Source organism: Salvelinus namaycush, chromosome 3, assembly GCF_016432855.1.
Source record: "Salvelinus namaycush isolate Seneca chromosome 3, SaNama_1.0, whole genome shotgun sequence".
Lineage (NCBI taxonomy): Eukaryota > Metazoa > Chordata > Actinopteri > Salmoniformes > Salmonidae > Salvelinus > Salvelinus namaycush.
The window spans coordinates 51,754,601-51,775,240 of record NC_052309.1 but is presented as its reverse complement, the minus strand read 5'-3'; the positions used below and the strand labels follow the sequence as shown (position 1 = coordinate 51,775,240).

General features: G+C 42.2%; 1 protein-coding gene across 3 annotated transcripts in view; it reads left to right on the top strand.

The window, feature by feature from the left end:
- The first annotated feature begins 509 nt into the window (after positions 1-509).
- The window catches only part of LOC120032357 (CREB3 regulatory factor-like), a 28,485-nt gene continuing 8,354 nt past the window's right edge, over positions 510-20,640 (top strand). The window contains exons 1-7 of one of the 3 annotated variants that reach the window (XM_038978418.1): positions 510-633; positions 6,379-6,568; positions 7,208-7,267; positions 7,536-8,778; positions 11,401-11,595; positions 14,764-14,953; positions 16,259-16,332. In XM_038978418.1, the coding sequence (XP_038834346.1) occupies positions 6,560-6,568; positions 7,208-7,267; positions 7,536-8,778; positions 11,401-11,595; positions 14,764-14,953; positions 16,259-16,332 (1,771 nt within the window). In that variant the 5' untranslated portion in view covers positions 510-633; positions 6,379-6,559. Of the gene's footprint in view, positions 634-6,378; positions 6,569-7,141; positions 7,268-7,535; positions 8,779-11,400; positions 11,596-14,763; positions 14,954-16,258; positions 16,333-20,640 lie in introns of all 3 variants that reach the window. The other 2 variants (XM_038978409.1, XM_038978403.1) reach the window with 2 other exon arrangements.

Genomic DNA, 20,640 nt, shown 5'->3' with positions numbered 1-20,640 from the left:
CTTAAGATCATATTTAACTGTATATAAGACTATGAATATGCACATATGAATAGTGTGGAAATAGAATTCCAATATATAACTTTCCTTGTTTATAACTGTTTTGTACTTCTTTGTCATGTATTTGTATGTTTTATGTGAAGTTAACCTAGTCTGTGTGATTTTCCCCAAGAGGTAACAATAGTCAAATCACAGTACATAAGAGATAGTATTATGGCAAATCTAATAAAAGATGGTATTTATAGTCTTTCATTTGTGAATCCTTAGGAAACAAGACTTGGGTTTCTTGCCAAATAACTGTAACCTTGGGCTTTTGGAAAAAATATAATAAAAATGTCTGGATAACTGTATTATAGCATATGAAGTGTGTGCAATGCTATCCATGGTGTGCAGTAGCCTACTGTAATGTATGTACAATGTTTTGGGTCAATCCTAAAGCCTTGCTGCGATTGGTCCGTGAAGGACCACATGACTAGCAAGTCACGCGCTTTCCAGGAACCCGTCAGGAAGAAGATAAACAAAACAAATGCAAGAGGAAGGCAGCGTGGACTCCATTGAAATGGCTTTATTATTGCTCAGATAGGATTAAACACGAAGCGAAACACGACACAAAACTTTCACATGGGGTTTCTAACGGTGAGTTGAACGTTTTTCAAACCATTTGAAAACTTTGTGCATCATGTTTTTTCGCTGGATGCTTCTCACCTCTTGGTAAGCTAACGTTAGCTAGTTGTATCTGCTGCTGTGAGAGGGGCGGGACGGAGGCCATACTGTAGTTGGTAGGGAACAAGATTTAGCTTGTTTCGTGTGAAATCCTGGTGAACTAAAACCGCTTACCTATTTGAATTTTTTTTTAAATCACGAATAGGTACTATATGTGCAGGAGCATTGTAGCTCGTTACAAGAGCTTTATTTTACAAAATATTTTTTGGTGTTTACAAGATTAAAAGTGTAAACTTGATTAATCATGACGATGTTGAAGCCAGGTGCTGCCAATCAGGCATTACCCAATTTAATATATGTATTGGTCAACTAAAATCAACACACATCAAAATCCTCTCAGGGTACACGCCCCCCCTCCCCGCTCCCTTCCCCCCAACCACAACCAGTATGCTGCTAGAGAGCGATCGAGAACATTCTAGGTAAACTGAGTAGAGAAAAAATACAACAGTTGACAGATTGGCATTTCGGGGATTTGAAGGAGTCAACTAGTCCGGACAGTCGTCAATGCTTAGCGAGCTAGTTTTGTTCAGTTACCGAAATCTCCGTGTCGCGTGTTTGTTATATTGACTATATGACAAAGCTAGACATGCGTGTCTTCTGTAAGATTATAATAAGAGGATAACATAGACTTCTGTAAAATTATCCCCTATGCGAATTCTACGTGTCATGGGGTCATTTTGCATGTATTTAATTAGCTATTTAGGCCACCCAAACAAGCCTTTGAATTGTTTGTTTTCTGTCTCAACCTAGTTATATTGAGATGGGCTATGTTTTTCTCTGAAGTACCTCCTACGATTGGCATCAATGTCGACCATTCGCGCATATTTTAAGGCGGGCTATGACTGCGTTTTGACCAATAGGACTGTAGGATTGCGTGGGCGTTGGCCCAAGTAGTACGTTGGTTTGACGTTGCATTTGTTTGTGTCAGGGTCGGTGTAGAGTGTTAGTGGGTCAGCCTAAAAAAATATATAAATTCAGTTGATTAGTTATTGTATTTTTTTACGGTTTATTTATCGACAAGCCGGTATATTAATATATATATATATATTTGACCATATGCCTCTCTGAAAGTCAGATTTTGCCGAGGTATTCATTATTCATTAGCTAGGTCCTCATCGCCTGTAACGCTAGACAGCAATCGGGGCCTAAATCTAGTTTATAGGTGATAGATGTGAATACTTTTAGCCAATTTCTGCGTATGTGATCGATTTTCCACCATAAACTTAGGGGTGGCCAGCGTTACAAATTTGATGCAGAATGCGATGCATGCTGAGAATACCACACACATGTTTGCCTTGGATCTTTGCTCACCTTTAATATTACCTTCAATATTAGCAGAATAATATTAAACTTGGACATATGTAGCAGTGCTAGTTCTATATGTTTTTGTGCACGGCAAAGGGGCACAGGGGAGGACCCTGTGTTTCTAGAATACTCCTATCCTGGCCTTTAAAAAAAAGCATATTTCAATATGCCTATATCAAATGCACTTTTATTAGTCACATGCACCGAATACAACAGTGAAATGGTTACTTACGAGCCCCTAACCAACAATGCAGTTAAAAAATATATGTGTAAGAAATAAAATAAGTAATTAAAGAGCAGCAGTAAAATAACAATAGCGAGACTATATACAGGGGGGTACCGGTACAGAGTCAATGTGTGGGGGCACTGGTTGAGGTAATATGTACATGTAGGTAGTTATTAAAGTGACTATGCATAGATGATGATAAGAGAGTAGCATAGGTGTAAAAGAGGCGGGGCAATGCAAATAGTCAGGGTATATATGATCGGTTCTTCCTGTTGACAAGCAAAGCCACAGAGTACGACCAGGTTTCACATTGAGGCCACAGAGATAACAGCTTGTCTGCTTTACAGTTAGATTCATCCTGTGACATGTCAGTTATGAAAATGGCGTGGCCATCAAGAACCGAATGTGAGGTATTCTTAATATGGTCTAGGTAGTATAGTACATATTAGTTGTTTTATGTGGTGTCAGATTACTGGATACTGGTATGAAAGCAGGCAATGAAACTTCGCAGCATCCTGAGTTGGCCTTGTAGGCAGGTATCAAACTGTTGTATCTATCAGTCTAAAACAGGGTGAACTATGAGAGCGCATTCATATGATGTCACATGCATTTCACTCTAAGGTCTACAACTGTTTTATTCAGGGCATTTGACAAATAAGATTTGATTTGATGTGCCCTATGATTTTCCCTTTCTGAGAATGGTGTTATGTTCAGTGTTTCCCCTATATATTTTTTTATCGACATAGGTGGCAAAGTTACCGTGCGGGGGTTAATGGACATGGCCAATGGCGTGGTCTAACACTTACAATTTTAGAGGCCCTCTTCTTGAACAAAATGTTTGCTGTTTTTAAAGTTAATTTCCTGCAATTAGTGACTCAAACATAACAAAATCAATGGGGGCCCAATGCCATTACATTTTGGGAATTTAAGATTTTCCCTTACTGTCTAGTTTTTATTTTGGTTGTTATACTGAACAAAAAATTATACCGCAACATGCCACAATTTATACGATTTTACTGAGTTACAGTTCGTATAAGGAAATCAGGCAATTGAAATAAATAAATTAGGCCCAAATGGATGGATTTTAAGATACTTAAAAAAAAAAAGATAGGGACGTGGATCAGAACCAGTCAGTATCTGGTGTCACCACCATTGCCTCATGCAGCGCGACATCTCGTTGGCGTAGAGTTGATCAGGCTGTTGATTGTGGAATGTTGTCCCATTCCCCTATAATGGCTGTGCGAAGTTGCTGGATATTGGCGGGAATTGGAACATGCTGTCGATCCAGAGCATCCCAAACATGCTCAATGGGTGACATGTCTAGTGAGTATGCAGGCCATGGAAGAACTGGGACATTTTTAGCTTCCAGGATTTGTGTACAGGTCCTTGCGACATGGGGCAGTGCATTATCATGAGGTGATGACGGCAGATGAATGGCATAACAATGGGCCTCAGGATCTCATCAAGATATCTCTGTGCATTGAAATTGCCATTGATAAAATGCAATTGCGTTTGTTTTCTGTAGCTTATGCCTTCCCATACCTTAACCCCACCACCATGGACCACTCTTTTCACAACGTTGACATCAGCAAACCGCTCGCCCACACGACACTATACACATGGTCTGCGGTTGTGAGGCCGGTTGGATGTACTGCCAAATTCTCTAAAATGACATTGGAGGCAGCTTATGGTAGAGAAATGAACATTAAATTCTCTGGCAACAGTTCTGGTGGACGTTCTTGCAGTCAGCATGCCAAACGCAAACTCTCTCAACTTGAGACATCTGTGGTATTGTGTTGTGACACAACTTCACATTGTAGAGTGGCATTTAATTGTCCTCAGCACAGGGTGCACCTGTGTAATGATCATGCTGTTTAATCATCTTCTTGATATGCCACACCTGTTAGGTGGATGGATTATCTTGGCAAAGGAGACAGACTCACAAACAGGGATGTAAACAAATGTGTACACATCATTTTTGAGAAAAGCTTTTTGTGCGTATAGAACATTTCAGGGATCTTTTCATCTTTTCAGCTCGTGAAACATGGGACCAACACTTTACAAGTTACGTTATATTTTTGTTCAGTGTAGTTCTCAAATATGATCTTATTTAAAAATAGATTTTCTACATACTTTTTATCTGGTTTTAGTCATTTATTCTGAAAACATTTTAAGATCTCAATGTTATTTTTTGCCTGCTGCTGCCAAATTAATATAGGGAAAACACTGATGTTGATGTTTGTGTGCCTGTGAGTGAGATCCTTCCACCTTATAGTTGGTACAGGAGTGTGGCTGTCTCTTTTATCCCACACAATCAGATTGTAAAGGTGGGCTCATGTTTCCTAAGGCCTTGAAGGGCTTAATGCCTTTCCAATTGTGTTGAGAGACCTTTGAAGCCAGCCAATGTAGAGTGAAGTTGTGTTCATCAGGAACAGCTGGTGCCATCCATTGTGACCCATATCAGTTTAGTGCCCATAGTAAACTGACTTAACCTGTCCACCTGTGTGCTTAGCATAATGAAGATGCCATTGTGCTTTAGTCTCTGGTGATATCTAGTTTCAAAATGTTAATTCATGCACCCAAAAGGCTAAAACATGTAGCCTACCCTAATCTAAATGGAATACACTGCTGTCAATACAGGGTGTGTGGCACATAGTAGTTTGTCTGAATTCTGCTATTATTTCTGCCCTTTCGCTTTTCTTTCAGTTCCTTATTCGGCCGTCAACAGAAACCAATCATCAGAAATCTGACTAGGAAGTGAGTGGTCAATCATAAACATAAGAGAGAGACCTACTCTGTAGCGTGGATTTTAGAAATGGTCGCAGAAGGCAATACATCATGCAGTGTGTTTAACTTCCAGGGGGATGCCTGTGTAGAGAGGACAAAGATATTAAAATGGCAGTTCAGTGCAGTAACCAGGCAGGCAGTTTTGCATGGCATCAGCCGATTGCAGCAAGGGCTTCCCCACAGTGCCTCCCAAAACACAATCGCCGTCATTTGAGTTGCTCTAACAGGTGGGTGGATTTTCGCAGGACCAGGACTGCACTCATACAGATGGCTCAAAAGTTTTCCTTTGCGTGGCATATCACGACTCTGTTCACTCCTAAAGTGTGCTAGCTGGCTTGGGGAGGGGGAGAGTTTTTTTTTCTTCTTCTTTTGCGGGCTGAGATGTATGCAAAAGCAGACAGATGATACGCACACCAGGAGGAAATGACGTCATCCGCTAGGCTTGGGCGATATACCGTTTATACCGGGGTATTTTGGGCGTTGAGGCACCTGCGTGCTTAATTATAAGTTAAGTATAACTATAAGAAATCTAAGATGTATGTCAAATAAATTATATCCAGCTCAGGGCTTCAGCTATGCATTTGGTTTGCTAACTTACTAAGTGGCTCGATGTCAAGATCAAGCTTCTTGGTTACTTACAGCAGAGACATTCAATCTTCTCCGGGATATGTTGGCAAAACATATTTTGCTTAATTTGAATCAAACATTTTTTTAAGGAGCTGGATTGTTTTGCTTGGTGTTGCAGCTGGCCAGCACAGTGCCTACTCTCCCCAGCATATTTCTCATGATTTGTTATGCAAACGGCACCCAGCGATTCTGCTCCCTCTGTTTGTGACTTTTAGTAGGCAGTGGGGAAAGGTAGCTAGCTAGAATCGTTTAAAAATAGCCTAGACACCGTGTTGGTTCAAAGCTCATTCTGTTTCGCATCAAACTCATTTTCTGGATCCGAAAGGCTGCAACCGGACAATGTCTGCAACGTCACTCGGCTTCGACAAGGTCTCTTTTACATGGACAAGCATGGAAGGGCCCACAGTTTGCACTGAGCGTCACCAACGCGGTCGTGAGTTAAGCTCGCTCACACTAGAGTTGATGGAAGTAGGCTGTGTTCCGATTTAAATGAACAGCCGGTCTTGACAGGCACTTTCAGAAGCAGTGTTTGACGATCTGCACAGAATCTCAGCTTGTAGGCGAAGTTACATTATTGCGTATAAGATTGTAGGCGTGCCATATGCTGTCAAGTCTACCTAGTATGAAGGTGAAGTAGTGAAATGTGCAAACATATGTCATATCTTACCAATTTAACCCTTCCATTCCCCCTGTGTTCTCTCATCTCGCTCCAGACACCAGGGATCAGAAGAGAAGAAGGCGAGACTTACATGAGTCACTGAGTTTTCCACAATAAAGAAGACTTTGTTGCTTAACCCATCTATTTTTCTACTGGTGGTTGATATCATCCAAAGACGACTGGGACACGAGGTGGAAGAATAATTCACCATAAGGAACAGAGATCGGTGCTCGGCGATGCCTCAGGTAATGGAAGGGAGGGTTCTTTAGAAGTGGTCCAACTTTAGTCACTGGTCTCGCCGTTATCTTACAATTGACCAACTTTCAGCACAAACAACATCTTCAGCAAAAACAACTAGGTTGCTGGACAGTTGATTACCTTTATCCATAACGATGTATCTCAAATGTTCACACATTGTTTTCCTGAGTCTGTAGCTTAAAACTGACAGACCTAGGCCTAGTTGCCCTGCAATTACACCGTGGATGATATACGGCGAGTTCCCACGTTGGTCATGGGAACGTTCATGGGAACATTCCCACATTCATCCTGGCTTACACAACACCACAAATGTTGTATATTCATTGTTACTCCCCATGCTTAACTAAATGTTTAAAGTGGTACTATGTACATACCCACTGATTCTTGAAGAATATACATTTATAAATGCCTCATGAACTGTCATACCCCATCAGTACCTAAAATATAAGCTTGTGTTACTCCGTTGTTTGTAAAGCCTAAAAACCGATGGCCTCTTTTAAACTACGACTAATCATCTCTGTGCACCTTTTCAATAGTTTGGAATGTTTATTTATCCTTAGCCCAGCATCAGTGGAATGGATCTTCCCTTTGGGGATTTCTTTCAAAATTATACTTTTGCTGACCAGGCACTAACCAGCACGGACCTGTTGGCGAGTAACACAGACCCAGACTTCATGTACGAACTGGTAAGTGTTCTCCATGCAAAGCGGCCTCCGGGCAAGATCACAGTTTACAGAGCTCACATAGAATCAGGATAGAGAGGTGGCCTAGTAGAGAACACAACCCGCTATGGCAATACAATTATAAAGATGTAACATCTCTTTATTTACACACACAATATTGTTGAGTGAATATGGTTGCATACTTAGCCTTATCACACATCTGTCAAAGAATAAGACAATAACATACATTTTAATGTAGCTTTTTATCTCTATACTTCCCTTTCCTCCCCAGGATAGAGATATGACGAATCGCCAAAGCCCTAAAGGTGATCACTTCACAGTGGGGGATTACAAGGAGATGGAGTGTGGGGAGTACCTCTTGGAACTGGTGGACAGTGACCCGGACTACAGCTCTAACTTTGAGCAGTGGGATACGTACTGGGAGGACATGACCAAGTACACCCGCTTTACCAGCTGTGACATCTGGGGCACCAAGGAGGCAGGCCTGGATGACTTCTCCAGCCCCTACCAGGACGAGGAGGTGATTGGCCAGACCCCCACCTTGGCCCAGCTCAACAGCGAGGACTCGCAACCACCTGTGTGTGACACGCTTTACCACCCTGATCTGCTGATGGGGGGCCAGAAGCAGCACACCTCCCTCCCCCCACTCTCCCTGGGCAAGAAGATGGCCGCCAGCCCGGGCCCCTCGTTCTCCGCCTCCTGCTCCAACCTGGTCAGGGACCCCCTGGGTGACTTTGCAGAGGGTTCCCTGAGCGCCACTTGGCCTGTCCCCTCCACCACAGAGACTATGTCCAAGGCCCAGGGTCCCAGCAAGATGGCTGCTCTGGGCCACCACTGCAACGACTATGTGCGCAAGGCCACGGTTCGCGTCAGCATGCCTCGCCGGCCCCTAGTCGACATGCCCATGGCCTCCCATCAGATTGAGTCTGAAGACCACTCCCCGTACCCCAGCAAGCCCCCTGAGGTGGCCACCACATCTGGCTGTGCTGCCCCTGTGGCTGCTACTGCAGCCTCTGCCTCTGCCAGCATCCTGGCCTATGAGAAGAGAGAAGAGCTGCCTTGCCGGGAGATGCCCCCCGCCTCAGTGGGCACATCTGGAGCTGTGCCCCCCATCCTCCACTACCCTGTGGCTGGGGCCAAGGCCAGCGAGACTCTGCTGACTGCCAGTGGGAGTGCCCTGGGACCTGACCCAGTCTCTGACAAGAAGAAGGAAGAGGAGCACAACTACTCCCTGTTCCTAACCCGAGCCAGGCTGGCTGGGAAAACCCTCACTGAGATGGAGGAGGAGGAGGAAGAAGAAGAAGAGGTGGGGGAGATGGAGGATGAAGAAGATGCTGAGGGGGTGGAGCTGGATGAAGATCATGATGAGGGTTTCGGCAGCGAGCATGAGCTCTCTGAGAACGATGATGATGATGATGATGAGGATGATGATGATGAGGAGGATGATGATTATGAGGGCGATAAAGATGACGACATGAGTGACACCTTCTCCGAGCCAGGTAGCCATGTATCAGGTAGTCATTTCAATGTCTATGCACCTTAAATTATAGTAACCACTTTTTGTTTTTCATGTGAAGTAAAGTTAGTCGCTGAAGGTGCCCACTTCAGAACAGCGGGTATATTACTAATGTCAGCTCCCTGTAAAGAAAACATCACCTATATTTCTTGATGGGAATCTCTTTGTAGCTGAAGGCCGGGAAATGTTTTATTAAAATAACATTTGTGATAGGTTCACTTGTTCCCTGTTGGAAATCCTTGATCTGGCCCATTGTGTTACAGTGAGTCATTCTGTATTGTAAAGCAGGGGATTTCAACCTTTTCTTGTCCAGGGACCCCCCCCAGGCAAACTGGCGAACCAGGGACCCCCATCGTACGTTAGCAAACTTCTTTCTTTTTTTCCTTCACATGTCTTGTGAATGAAAATGGCAAGGAGAAGTAATCAACATTTTTAAATAAATAGATTTGGTAGATAGTTTTTCATTATTTTGACCTCCCCACATTATAATTGGAAGAGGAAGTGTAAACTCTTAACAGCCTTTTAGCTAGAAGGGTGACTCAAACACATTTTCAGTATGCTATTTAGCTGGTTAAACAAAGGTTAGCCTTTGTGTTGGCAAAAATGTCCAAGTCAAGGAAGCTTGCCAGCAGTCTATTCACGGGTGCTTTTTCAAAACCTTTTAGATACTGCAGAGTGAGTAATTTGCTCCAATGAGTGTCATTTGCTCTATTGTAGATTTTTTCTATTCTGTTGATAGCAATATTCCTAACATATTTTTGCAAACCCCCAGCAGTCCCTCGGACCCCTGGTTGAATACCCATGTTGTAAAAGGATCTGGAGAATGGGGTCATGTTTGTGTTTTGGGTGTCTGTGAGCCTTGCTGTTCTCTATGGGCCTGATTCAGACTTAAGAAATATACGCGTTTGCTACGCGCTTCTCAGTAGTTGGTATTCAGATTTATGAATCCTTATGCAGGTGCGTAACGGGCATTGCATGCATACTTCCCTTGCGAGTGCTGAATACCATTTCCTTCAACCACTGAGAACTTTCCCACTTGCTGGCAAACAGGTTTTCTCGTCGATTTATCTAAAGCATTCCCTTTAAATTTGGTGTACCTTTTTTAATTAGACTTTTCTCAACAGACTCCCTAGAATATATGGAGGGAACGGTTCAGAATATTAGGGATCAATGAAAGAAAGCCATGTAAATACACTCATATTCCACTCCTGTTCAGCACCAATTTGTCAGGAAAAAAATACTCTGATCTTGTAATATTATTTATGGTTAGGAAAGTATTTGTGAATAATAAAAACACAGGTTTGGAGAGCCTTTACACACAAAATATATTTGTGAATCAAAAATAGTGGTTTGATTCATCCTGAATGTTGCCATATTCAATTGTTCAATCCATTAAATATTGTAAGGTGAAAAAAGTGTACAATAGGGGTTGAACAGTAGTTTATATAGTAGTCTATAAATCTACCCTAATAATCCTCACTAATCATGGAACTGTGATGACAACGGTCCAGTCCTCGTCAACTGTGTGCCAGGCTCCAGGTTTAAACTGCTCTGTGTGGTCTGCCTTCCATAACGATTCAAATAGGCTACATGTCCCAAATTATTGCACAACTTGTAATACGTCAGCCTAATATGATCCACTATTGCTAGCAATCCTCAGGAACAACACAAACGTGACAGAGGAAAGAAAGGTAAACTATGTAATGGATTGATGCTAAATGTAAGGAAACTAACAGTTATAAATATATGTGGGTATAACTGACGGTGGCTACCGATAGTGGCTGATATTTAACACGATACAAATTATGAAAAATATAGTGAAAAGTCCGGGCATATTATAAAACATTCTAGAAATCAACCCGGTACATTTGCCGCTATACTATCATTTGCGCATGGCTACAGACACCTATAGCTTGGGTCTCCAAATTTCATCCCTGCAAATTATAAAGCCAGCATTTCACAAACTTCACTGTGGACAAGGTAATATGTTGATATGCTTCAGTTTTCTTCCATTAGTGCCATAAGGTAAATTAGATCTAAAACAAATGTAATTTACTGTATATTCACAATCCCCTTATCCAAATGGCTTACTCATTTACCTAGCTCTTACCAAAAGTGCTTATCAATTTGTAAATTACAGTTATTTCTATCGGGGGGAGAAGAGAAAAAATGTGTTCCTCTTGGAACCGACAAGTTCATAATTTCATTGCGCGTAAAGGTGGTGGAATTATGTAGGAATTAAGTCAAGGTCAGAATAGGAATTAAGTCAAGGTCAGAATACGGCATATTTGTAGACACACCTTAATTTCTTTGATCTCCACCCCAAAACGTATAGCGGGTGAATATCATGCTATTCTCCTGCTTAAGTTCAGGGTCAGTATACACATGGAAAGAAAAGTGCATGCTTTCTCGAGTCGGAATTCCCGCCTATGCGATTGGGACAGTATGATCATCGGGCTCAATGGTTTATTTATACTGTTTTATAAGTGATCAACTGAAGCTCTATGCACTTTTCTCATCCTCACCCTTATCCCCTCTAATCTTTTCTTTCTGATCTTTCTTTCTTGTGTTGTTCCCTCGCCTCTCTCTCCCTTATCCCTGTCCTGTCTGTTGTGATCAGGATGTGACAATGACACAGTGGGGGACGTGAAGGGGCTGACAGCAGGGATCTCCAGGAAGAGGGGCAAACGCCGCTACTTCTGGGAGTACAGCGAGCAGCTCACCCCCTCCAAGCAGGAGCGCATGCTCAAGCCCTCTGAGTGGGACAGACAGACCCTGCCCAGCAACCTCTACCAGAGGAACGGCCCACACCACGGTGAGACACACAACTTTATCTCTCTCATAAACACACACACTCATACTGGTCAGTGGTCACATGTGCACTGAAAAAATATATAAATGCAACATGCAGGAATTTCAAGGATTTGACTAAGTTACAGTTCATATAAGGAAAGGGCCGTGAATCAGAAAACCAGTCAGTATCTGGTGTGACCAGATGCAGCGCGGCACTCCTCTTTTGCGTAGAGTTGATCAGGCTGTTGATTGTGAAATGTTGTTCCACTCCTCTTCAATGGCTGTGTGAAGTTGCTGGATATTGTCGGGAACTGGAACACACGTACACGTCAAACCTGAGCATCCCAAATATGCTCAATGGGTGACATGTCTGGTGAGTATGCAGGCCACGGAAGAGCTGTGACATTTTCAGCTTCTAGGAATTCTGTACAGATCCTTGCGACATGGGGCCATGCATTATCATGCTGAAACATGAGGTGATGAATGGCACGACAATGGACCTCATGATCTCATCATGGTATCTTTGTGCATTCAAATTGCCATTGATAAAATTGTGTTTGTTGTCCGTAGCTTATGGCTAGAAATCATTAACGGTATATTTTAAAATGAGTGTCTAACTTTTGGGATAACTGGTCAATTAAGGTAAAAGGTAGTCACTTTTGACCATAGCATGGGTTGGTAACTTCCATAGCAATATATTGAATTATAATCACCAAAAATTACTTAATTAACTACTAATCGTATCCACTTATTGTTGAAGTTTTTTTATCCAAAAGGTTCAAGTCATTAATTTGTAAACTTGGAAAAGTAGGAACAACCTCATAATATAACAAAGTGTTCTTAGTAAGTCCAAGGAAGTGGAATTGCTTTGCAAACCTTCATATATTCTCTCTGAGTAATATTAACCTGAAATTTACCAATGAACTCCTCAAACGGCAGAAACTCCCCAGTGTTGTATAACAAATCACATACAAAATGAAAACCGTTGTCAAACCAAAGGCCTTTTGAAAATTGATTTCCTATTAATTTTAATAACTATTATTCCAAATCAATGTTTTTCCAGAAAAGTGAAATTTGCTGGTGAAATTTACAGTACCAGTCAAAGGTTTGGACACACCCACCCATTCAAGGGGTTTTTCTTTATTTTTACTCTTTTCTACATTGTAGAATAATAGTGAAGACTTCAAAACTATGAAATAACACATGGAATCATGTAGTAACCAAAAAAGTGTTAAACAAATAAAAATATATTTAAGATTCTTCAAAGTAGCCAACCTTTGCCTTGATGACAGCTTTGCACACTCTTGGCATTCTCCCAACCAGCTTCACCTGGAATGCTTTTCCAACAGTCTTGGAGGAGTTCTCACATATGTTGAGCACTTGTTGGCTGCTTTTCCTTCACTCAGTCGTCCAACTCATCCCAAACCATCTCAATTGGCTTGAGGTGAGGTGATTGTGGATGCCAGGTCATCTGATGCAGCACTCCATCACTCCTTCTTTGTCAAATAGCCCTTACACAGCCTGGAGGTGTGTTGGGTCATTGTCCTAAAGAAATGATTGTCCCACTAAGCGCAAACCAGATGGGATGGCGTACCACAGCATTCTGCAGCGATAGCCATGCTGGTTAAGTGTGCCTTGAATTCTACCTAAATCACTTAGTGTCACCAGCAAAGCACCATCACACCACCCTCTCCAAGTTTCACGGTGGGAACTCCACATGCGGAGATCATCTGTTCACCTACTCTGCACCCCAAAAAAACTCAGCGGATCCCTTTTAAATTCTCAGATTTGTTAAGAAATACAGCTAGTAAATCTGGCTAAAATAAATAAGAGGAGATATTGGACAACTCTGCCTAAATCCTCTAGCAATAGACAAACGAGGAGGTTCCATTACTCATAGCTAGCGAACTGCTAATGTCATTATATATCATCTTTATCACTTTACAGAAATTCTCCTCGAACCCAAAAGTAGAGTTCTAAATACAAAGTTGTGCTCTAAAGTGTCAAAAGCCTTTAAAAAAAAATCTAAACAATATAAAGCCATCATCTTCTATGATCTCACTGTAATCTAAAATATCTAAAACTAATCGTATATGGTTATGAATACTCCTTCCTTTAATGAAGGCTGATTGAGTTTCACAGATTTTTATATCATCGAGGCCTTTTTTCAGCCTATTGGCATTGACGCGCACACTTTTCCAGTGTGCCAGTGGCCATCGAAGGTGAGCATTTGCCCACTGAAGTTGGTTACGACGCTGAACTGCAGTCAGGTCAAGACTCTGGTGAGGAAGACGAGCATGCAGATGTGTGTCCCTGAGACGGTTTCTGACAGTTTGTGCAGAAGTTCTTTGCTTGTGCAAACCCACAGTTTCATCAGCTGTCCAGGTGGCTGGTCTCAAACCATCCCGCAGGTGAAGAAGCCGGATGTGGAGGTCCTGGGCTGGCACGGTTACAAGTGGTCTGCGGTTGTGAGGCCAGTTGGACGTACTGCCAAATTCTCTAAAATAATGTTGGAGGCGGCCTATGGCAATTTAATGTTAATTTCTCTATCTGGCAACACCTCTGGTGGACATTCCTGCAGTCAGCATGCCAATTTCACACTCCCTCAGAACTTGAGATGTCTGTGGCATTGTGTTGTGTGACAAAACTGCACATTTTAGTGGCCTTTATTGTCCACAGCACAAGGTGCACCTGTGTAATAATCATGTGGTTTAATCAGCTTCTTGATATGCTACACCTGTCAGGTGGATGGAATATCTTGGCAAAGGAGAAATGCTCACAGAGATATAAAAGAAATATAAAAAATGTTGTGCGCACAAAATTTTAAAGAAAGTTTTTTTTGTGCGTATGGAACATTTCAGGGATCTTTTATTTCAGCTCATGAAACATCGCTCCAAACACTTTACATGTTGCGCTTATATTTTGGTTCAGAATAGAAGCACACACCACAAACTACCTATTGAAGTATGAATTCTCACATTTACAGTTGTACCTGATCAAAGCCACATGATTCATAATGAATTACAGTAGATCACAGGATATACATGTAACATGGCTGTTCCATTATTAATAATGTACATTCATGGGTTTTGGATGAATGCATTTGGATACAAATGCATCTGACTGTCCCTGCTGACAAAGGAGAAATGTCTCAGTGGTTAACCGGCTCGGTGATTGGCTGTGTGAATAGGGAAGTACAATCTGAAGAAGTCTCGACGGACGGACGTGGAGGACCTAACCCCTAACCCTCGGAAGCTGCTGCAGATCGGTAACGAGTTGCGTAAGCTCAACAAGGTGATCAGCGACCTGACCCCGGTCAGCGAGCTGCCCATCACAGCCCGCCCTCGCTCCCGCAAGGAGAAGAACAAACTGGCCTCCAGGTACTGGATTCTCACCTTTCAACCTCCATATGTTCAACACTCAGTTACAGCGGGGTCTGAAATTTGACACCCTTGATGAAGATGAGCAAAGATGTCTGTATAAAATAAAACATTCAACTACCGAGCTATATTGTATGTACATTTTTTGGGGGAAATTATATTATTTTATACTAATACAATTGCTTAGACAAAGAGAATTGGTTTAACAGGTACAATTTTTTTTCTTAAAGGTAGGGGTAAAAATGGACACCTGTTTTCAATACCTCACCTCGCGACCATAATGTTTTATGAGTTGGGGAACACATTGGGAGGGATCTTAGACCATTGCTCCATACAGATTCTTTCCAGATCCTTGATATCCTTTGTTTGCGCTTATGGACTGCCCTCTTCAATTCAAACCACAGTTTTGTGGCCTATTAACCATTTCTTTGTGGATTTTGAGCCAGGAGGCTGAAACTTTGCCACAAGTGGATCTTCCAGCAAGACTATAACCCCAAGTGCACATCAAGCAATGGTTAATTGGCCATAACATCAACATTTTGCAATAGGGCTGCAACAGGGGCTTCCTGAGGTGGATTCTCAATCCTTGAAACCTAGTGGTGATATCAAATATTAGCGATTAGCGATATTACTGTGCAACCTAGACATTCTATTTTCTAACGAAATTGCAAATTAATTCGTACGTTGTAGTGTTCATCGGTTATGAATGTTTCAACCTCTGTGTTGAGAAATTGTGTTTTTACTGTCAGTTTCCATTTCAAAGACTGTATTGTCCAATCTCTCAGTAGATGGAAGTCACGTGATCTGTTAGCGAACACATGATGTGCCATCAAGGATCTGGAAAGATTCTGTATGGAGGAATGGTCTAAGATCCCTGCCAATGTGTTTTCCAACTCATAAAACAATATATTTAAAAGGCTCAGTGCCGTTATTCTCGTACGGTGTAGGTATTGAAAGTTATTGAATTAAAGGGTGTCTAACTTTGAGAGAGTCAATTATTACTTTTTTTTTTTTTTTTTTTTAAGTAAAGATTCTGAGCAATTGTATTAGTATAAAATCATTTCCCAATTGTTTTAACATACAATATCTGTATTTGAATATTTTTTTTATGTACAGTCATTTTTGCTCATCTCTATCAAGGGTATCAGTAATTTTGGACTCCACTATATATGTTCAATGCTCCCTCAAGAACCATCCCTTTCTGCTTTGTTAACTTTGATACACACCACTACTACCACCACTAACTACCACCACCACCACTAATGCTACTACGCCTTTAAACCACTTGTTTGTCTCTCTTTTCAGGGCCTGTCGGCTGAAGAAGAAGGCTCAGTATGAGGCCAATAAAGTCAAGCTGTGGGGTCTGGGCACAGAATATGGTATGTTTTAGGGTGTTCGTCCATAAAATTATTATTTAATTCAATGTTTATGAAAAATGCAATTCAGTAAAGAATTGCATCAGAAAACGGTAGTCCAAACCCAATGTCTCTACCATATACAGTGGGGAGAACAAGTATTTGATACACTGCCGATTATGCAGGTTTTCCTACTTACAAAGCATGTAGAGGTCTGTAATTTTTATCATAGGTACACTTCAACTGCGAGAGACCGAATCTAAAACAAAAATCCAGAAAATCACATTGTATGATTTAAAAAAAAAATGAATTTGCATTTTATTGCATGACGTAAGTATTTGATCACCTACCAACCAGTAAGAATTCCGGCTCTCACAGACCTGTTAGTTTTTCTTTAAGAAGCCGTCCTGTTCTCCACTCATTACCTGTATTAACTGCTCCTGTTTGAACTCGTTACCTGTATAAAAGACACCTGTCCACACACTCAATCAAACAGACTCCAACCTCTCTACAATGTCCAAGACCAGAGAGCTGTGTAAGGACATCAGGGATAAAATTGTAGACATGCACAAGGCTGGGATGGGCTACAGGACAATAGGCAAGCAGCTTGGTAAGAAGGCAACAACTGTTGGCGCAATTATTAGAAAATGGAAGAAGTTCAAGATGACGGTCAATCACCCTCGGTCTGGGGCTCCATGCAAGATCTCACCTCGTGGGGCATCAATGATCATGAGGAAGGTGAGAGATCAGCCCAGAACTGCATGGCAGGACCTGGACAATGACCTGAAGAGAGCTGGGACCACAGTCTCAAAGAAAACCATTAGTAACACACTACGCCGTTATGGATTAAAATCCTGCAGCGCACGCAAGGTCCCCCTGCTCAAGCCAGCGCATGTCCAGGCCCGTCTGAAGTTTGCCAATGACCATCTGGATGATCCAGAGGAGGAATGGGAGAAGGTCATGTGGTCTGATGAGACAAAAATAGAGCTTTTTGGTCTAAACTCCACTCGCCGTGTTTGGAGGAAGAAGAAGGATGAGTACAACCCCAAGAACACCATCCCAACCATGAAGCATGGAGGTGGAAACATCATTCTTTGGGGATGCTTTTCTGCAAAGGGGACAGGACGACTGCACCGTATTGAGGGGAGGATGGATGGGGCCATGTATCGCGAGATCTTGGCCAACAACCTCCTTCCCTCAGTAAGAGCATTGAAGATGGGTCGTGGCTGGCTCTTTCAGCATGACAACGACCCGAAACACACAGCCAGGGCAACTAAGCAGAAGCATCTCAAGGTCCTGGAGTGGCCTAGCCAGTCTCCAGACCTGAACCCAATAGATAATCTTTGGAGGGAGCTGAAAGTCTGTATTGCCCAGCGACAGCCCCGAAACCTGAAGGATCTGGAGAAGGCCTGTATGGAGGAGTGTGCCAAAATCCCTGCTGCAGTGTGTGCAAACCTGGTCAAGAACTACAGGAAACGTGTGATCTCTGTAAATGCAAACAAAGGTTTCTGTACCAAATATCAAGTTCTGCTTTTCTGATGTATCAAATACTTATGTCATGCAATAAAATGCAAATTAATTACTTAAATCCAGAAAATCACATTGTATGATTTTTTTGTTTTAGGTTCCGTCTCTCACAGTTGAAGTGTACTTATGATAAAAACTACAGACCTCTACATGCTTTGTAAGTAGGAAAACCTGCAAAATCGGCAGTGTATCAAATACTTGTTCTCCCCACTGTATATACACTGCTCAAAAAAATAAAGGGAACACTTAAACAACACAATGTAACTCCAAGTCAATCACACTTCTGTGAAATCAAACTGTCCACTTAGGAAGCAACACTGATTGACAATAAATTTCACATGCTGTTGTGCAAATGGAATAGACAACAGGTAGAAATTATAGGCAATTAGCAAGACACCCCCAATAAAGGAGTGGTTCTGCAGGTGGTGACCACAGACCACTTCTCTGTTCCTATGCTTCCTGGCTGATGTTTTGGTCACTTTTGAATGCTGGCGGTGCTTTCACTCTAGTGGTAGCATGAGACGGAGTCTACAACCCACACAAGTGGCTCAGGTAGTGCAGCTCATCCAGGATGGCACATCAATGCGAGCTGTGGCAAGAAGGTTTGCTGTGTCTGTCAGCGTAGTGTCCAGAGCATGGAGGCGCTACCAGGAGACAGGCCAGTACATCAGGAGACGTGGAGGAGGCCGTAGGAGGGCAACAACCCAGCAGCAGGACCGCTACCTCCGCCTTTGTGCAAGGAGGAGCACTGCCAGAGCCCTGCAAAATGACCTCCAGCAGGCCACAAATGTGCATGTGTCTGCTCAAACGGTCAGAAACAGACTCCATGAGGGTGGTATGAGGGCCCGACGTCCACAGGTGGGGTTTGTGCTTACAGCCCAACACCGTGCAGGACGTTTGGCATTTGGTAGAGAACACCAAGAGTGGCAAATTCGCCACTGGCGCCCTGTGCTCTTCACAGATGAAAGCAGGTTCACACTGAGCACATGTGACAGAGTCTGGAGACGCCGTGGAGAACGTTCTGCTGCCTGCAACATCCTCCAGCATGACCGGTTTGGCGGTGGGTCATTCATGGTGTGGGTTGGCATGTCCTGTTGAAAAACAAATGATAGTCCCACTAAGCACAAACCAGTTGGGATGGCGTATCGCTGCAGAATGCTGTGATAGCCATGCTGGTTAACTGTGCCTTTTTAATTCTAAATAAATCACAGACAGTGTCACCAGCAAAGCACCCCCACACCATCACATCACCTCAATGCTTCACAGTGGGAACCACACATGCGGAGATCATCTATTCACCTACTCTGCGTCTCGGTTGGACTCATCAGACCAAAGGACCGATTTCCACTGGTCTAATGTCCATTGCTCGTGTTTCTTGGCCCAAGGAAGTCTCTTATTCTTATTGGTGTCCTTTTAGTAGTGGTTTCTTTGCAGCAGTTTGACCATGAAGGCCTCCTGATTCACGCTGTCTCCTCTGAACAGTTGATGTTGAAATGTCTGTTACTTGAACTCTTGGGCTGCAATTTCTGAGGTTGGTAACTCCAATGAACTTATCCTGTACAGCAAAGGTAACTCTGGGTCTTCCTTTCCTGTGGCGGTCCTCATGAGAGCCAGTTTCATCATAGCGCTTGATGGTTTTTGCGACTGCACTTGAAGAAAATATCAAAGTTCTTGACATTTTCCGGATTGACTGACCTTCATGTGTTAAAGTAATGATGGACTGTCGTTTCTCTTTGCTTATTTGAGCTGTTCTTGCCATAATATGGACTTGGTCTTTTACCAAATAGGGATATCTTCTGTATACCACCCCTACCTTGTCACAACACAAATGATTGGCTCAAACGCATTAAGGAAAGAAATTCCACAACTTAACTTTTAACAAGGCACACCTGTTAATTGACATGCATTCCAGGTGGCCATCTAATGTAGCTGGTTGATAGAATGCCAAGAGTGTGCCAAGCTTTCATCAAGGCAAAGGCTATCTACTTTGAAGAATGTCAAATGTAAAATATTTTTTGATTTGTTTAACACTTTTTTTGTTACTACGTGATTCCATATGTGTTATTTCATAGTTTTGATGTCTTCACTATTATTCTACACTGTAGGATAAAGAAAATAAAAACCCTTGATTGAGTAGGTGTCCAAACTTTTGACTGGTACTGTATATCTACAAAGAAACAAAGCTAACAGACTGAATTTCAATACCTAACCTCCGCGAAAAAATCTGATCCAGATTTTCAAATCAAACTTTATTTGTCACATGCGTCGAATACAACATGTGTAGACTTTACTGTGAAATGCTTACTTACAAGCCCTTAACCAACAGTGCAGTTGAAGAATAAGAAAAGATTTACCAAGTAGACTAAAATAAAAAGTAACACAATAACATTAATGAGGCTATATACAGGGGGCACCAGTACCGAGTCAGTGTGCGGGGGTACAGGCCAGTTGAGGTTCATTGTGATTTTCTGACTCTTTCCCTTTTTTTAATTGCAATAAAAACGACCCCTCTCAACATTGATTGACCCGAGTTAGAGGAATAGAAATCCACGGATCTGGAGATGAAGTTACTAGAGTATCGAGTTGATTTTGATTGGTCCAAAGCGCGTAAACGCATCCTAATTTTACCACCTCCCAACACCGAAATATGGAGGAGATAAAACCAAGAGCTGCACCATCTAAATTAGCAATGGTCACAAACAAACGTTCTTATTTAATCAACACTGTTAAGTACAAGCCTATTAAGGTTGTAATATTGTAGGGAAATATCTAATGATTCATTGTGTGACTCATAATGACATAGGC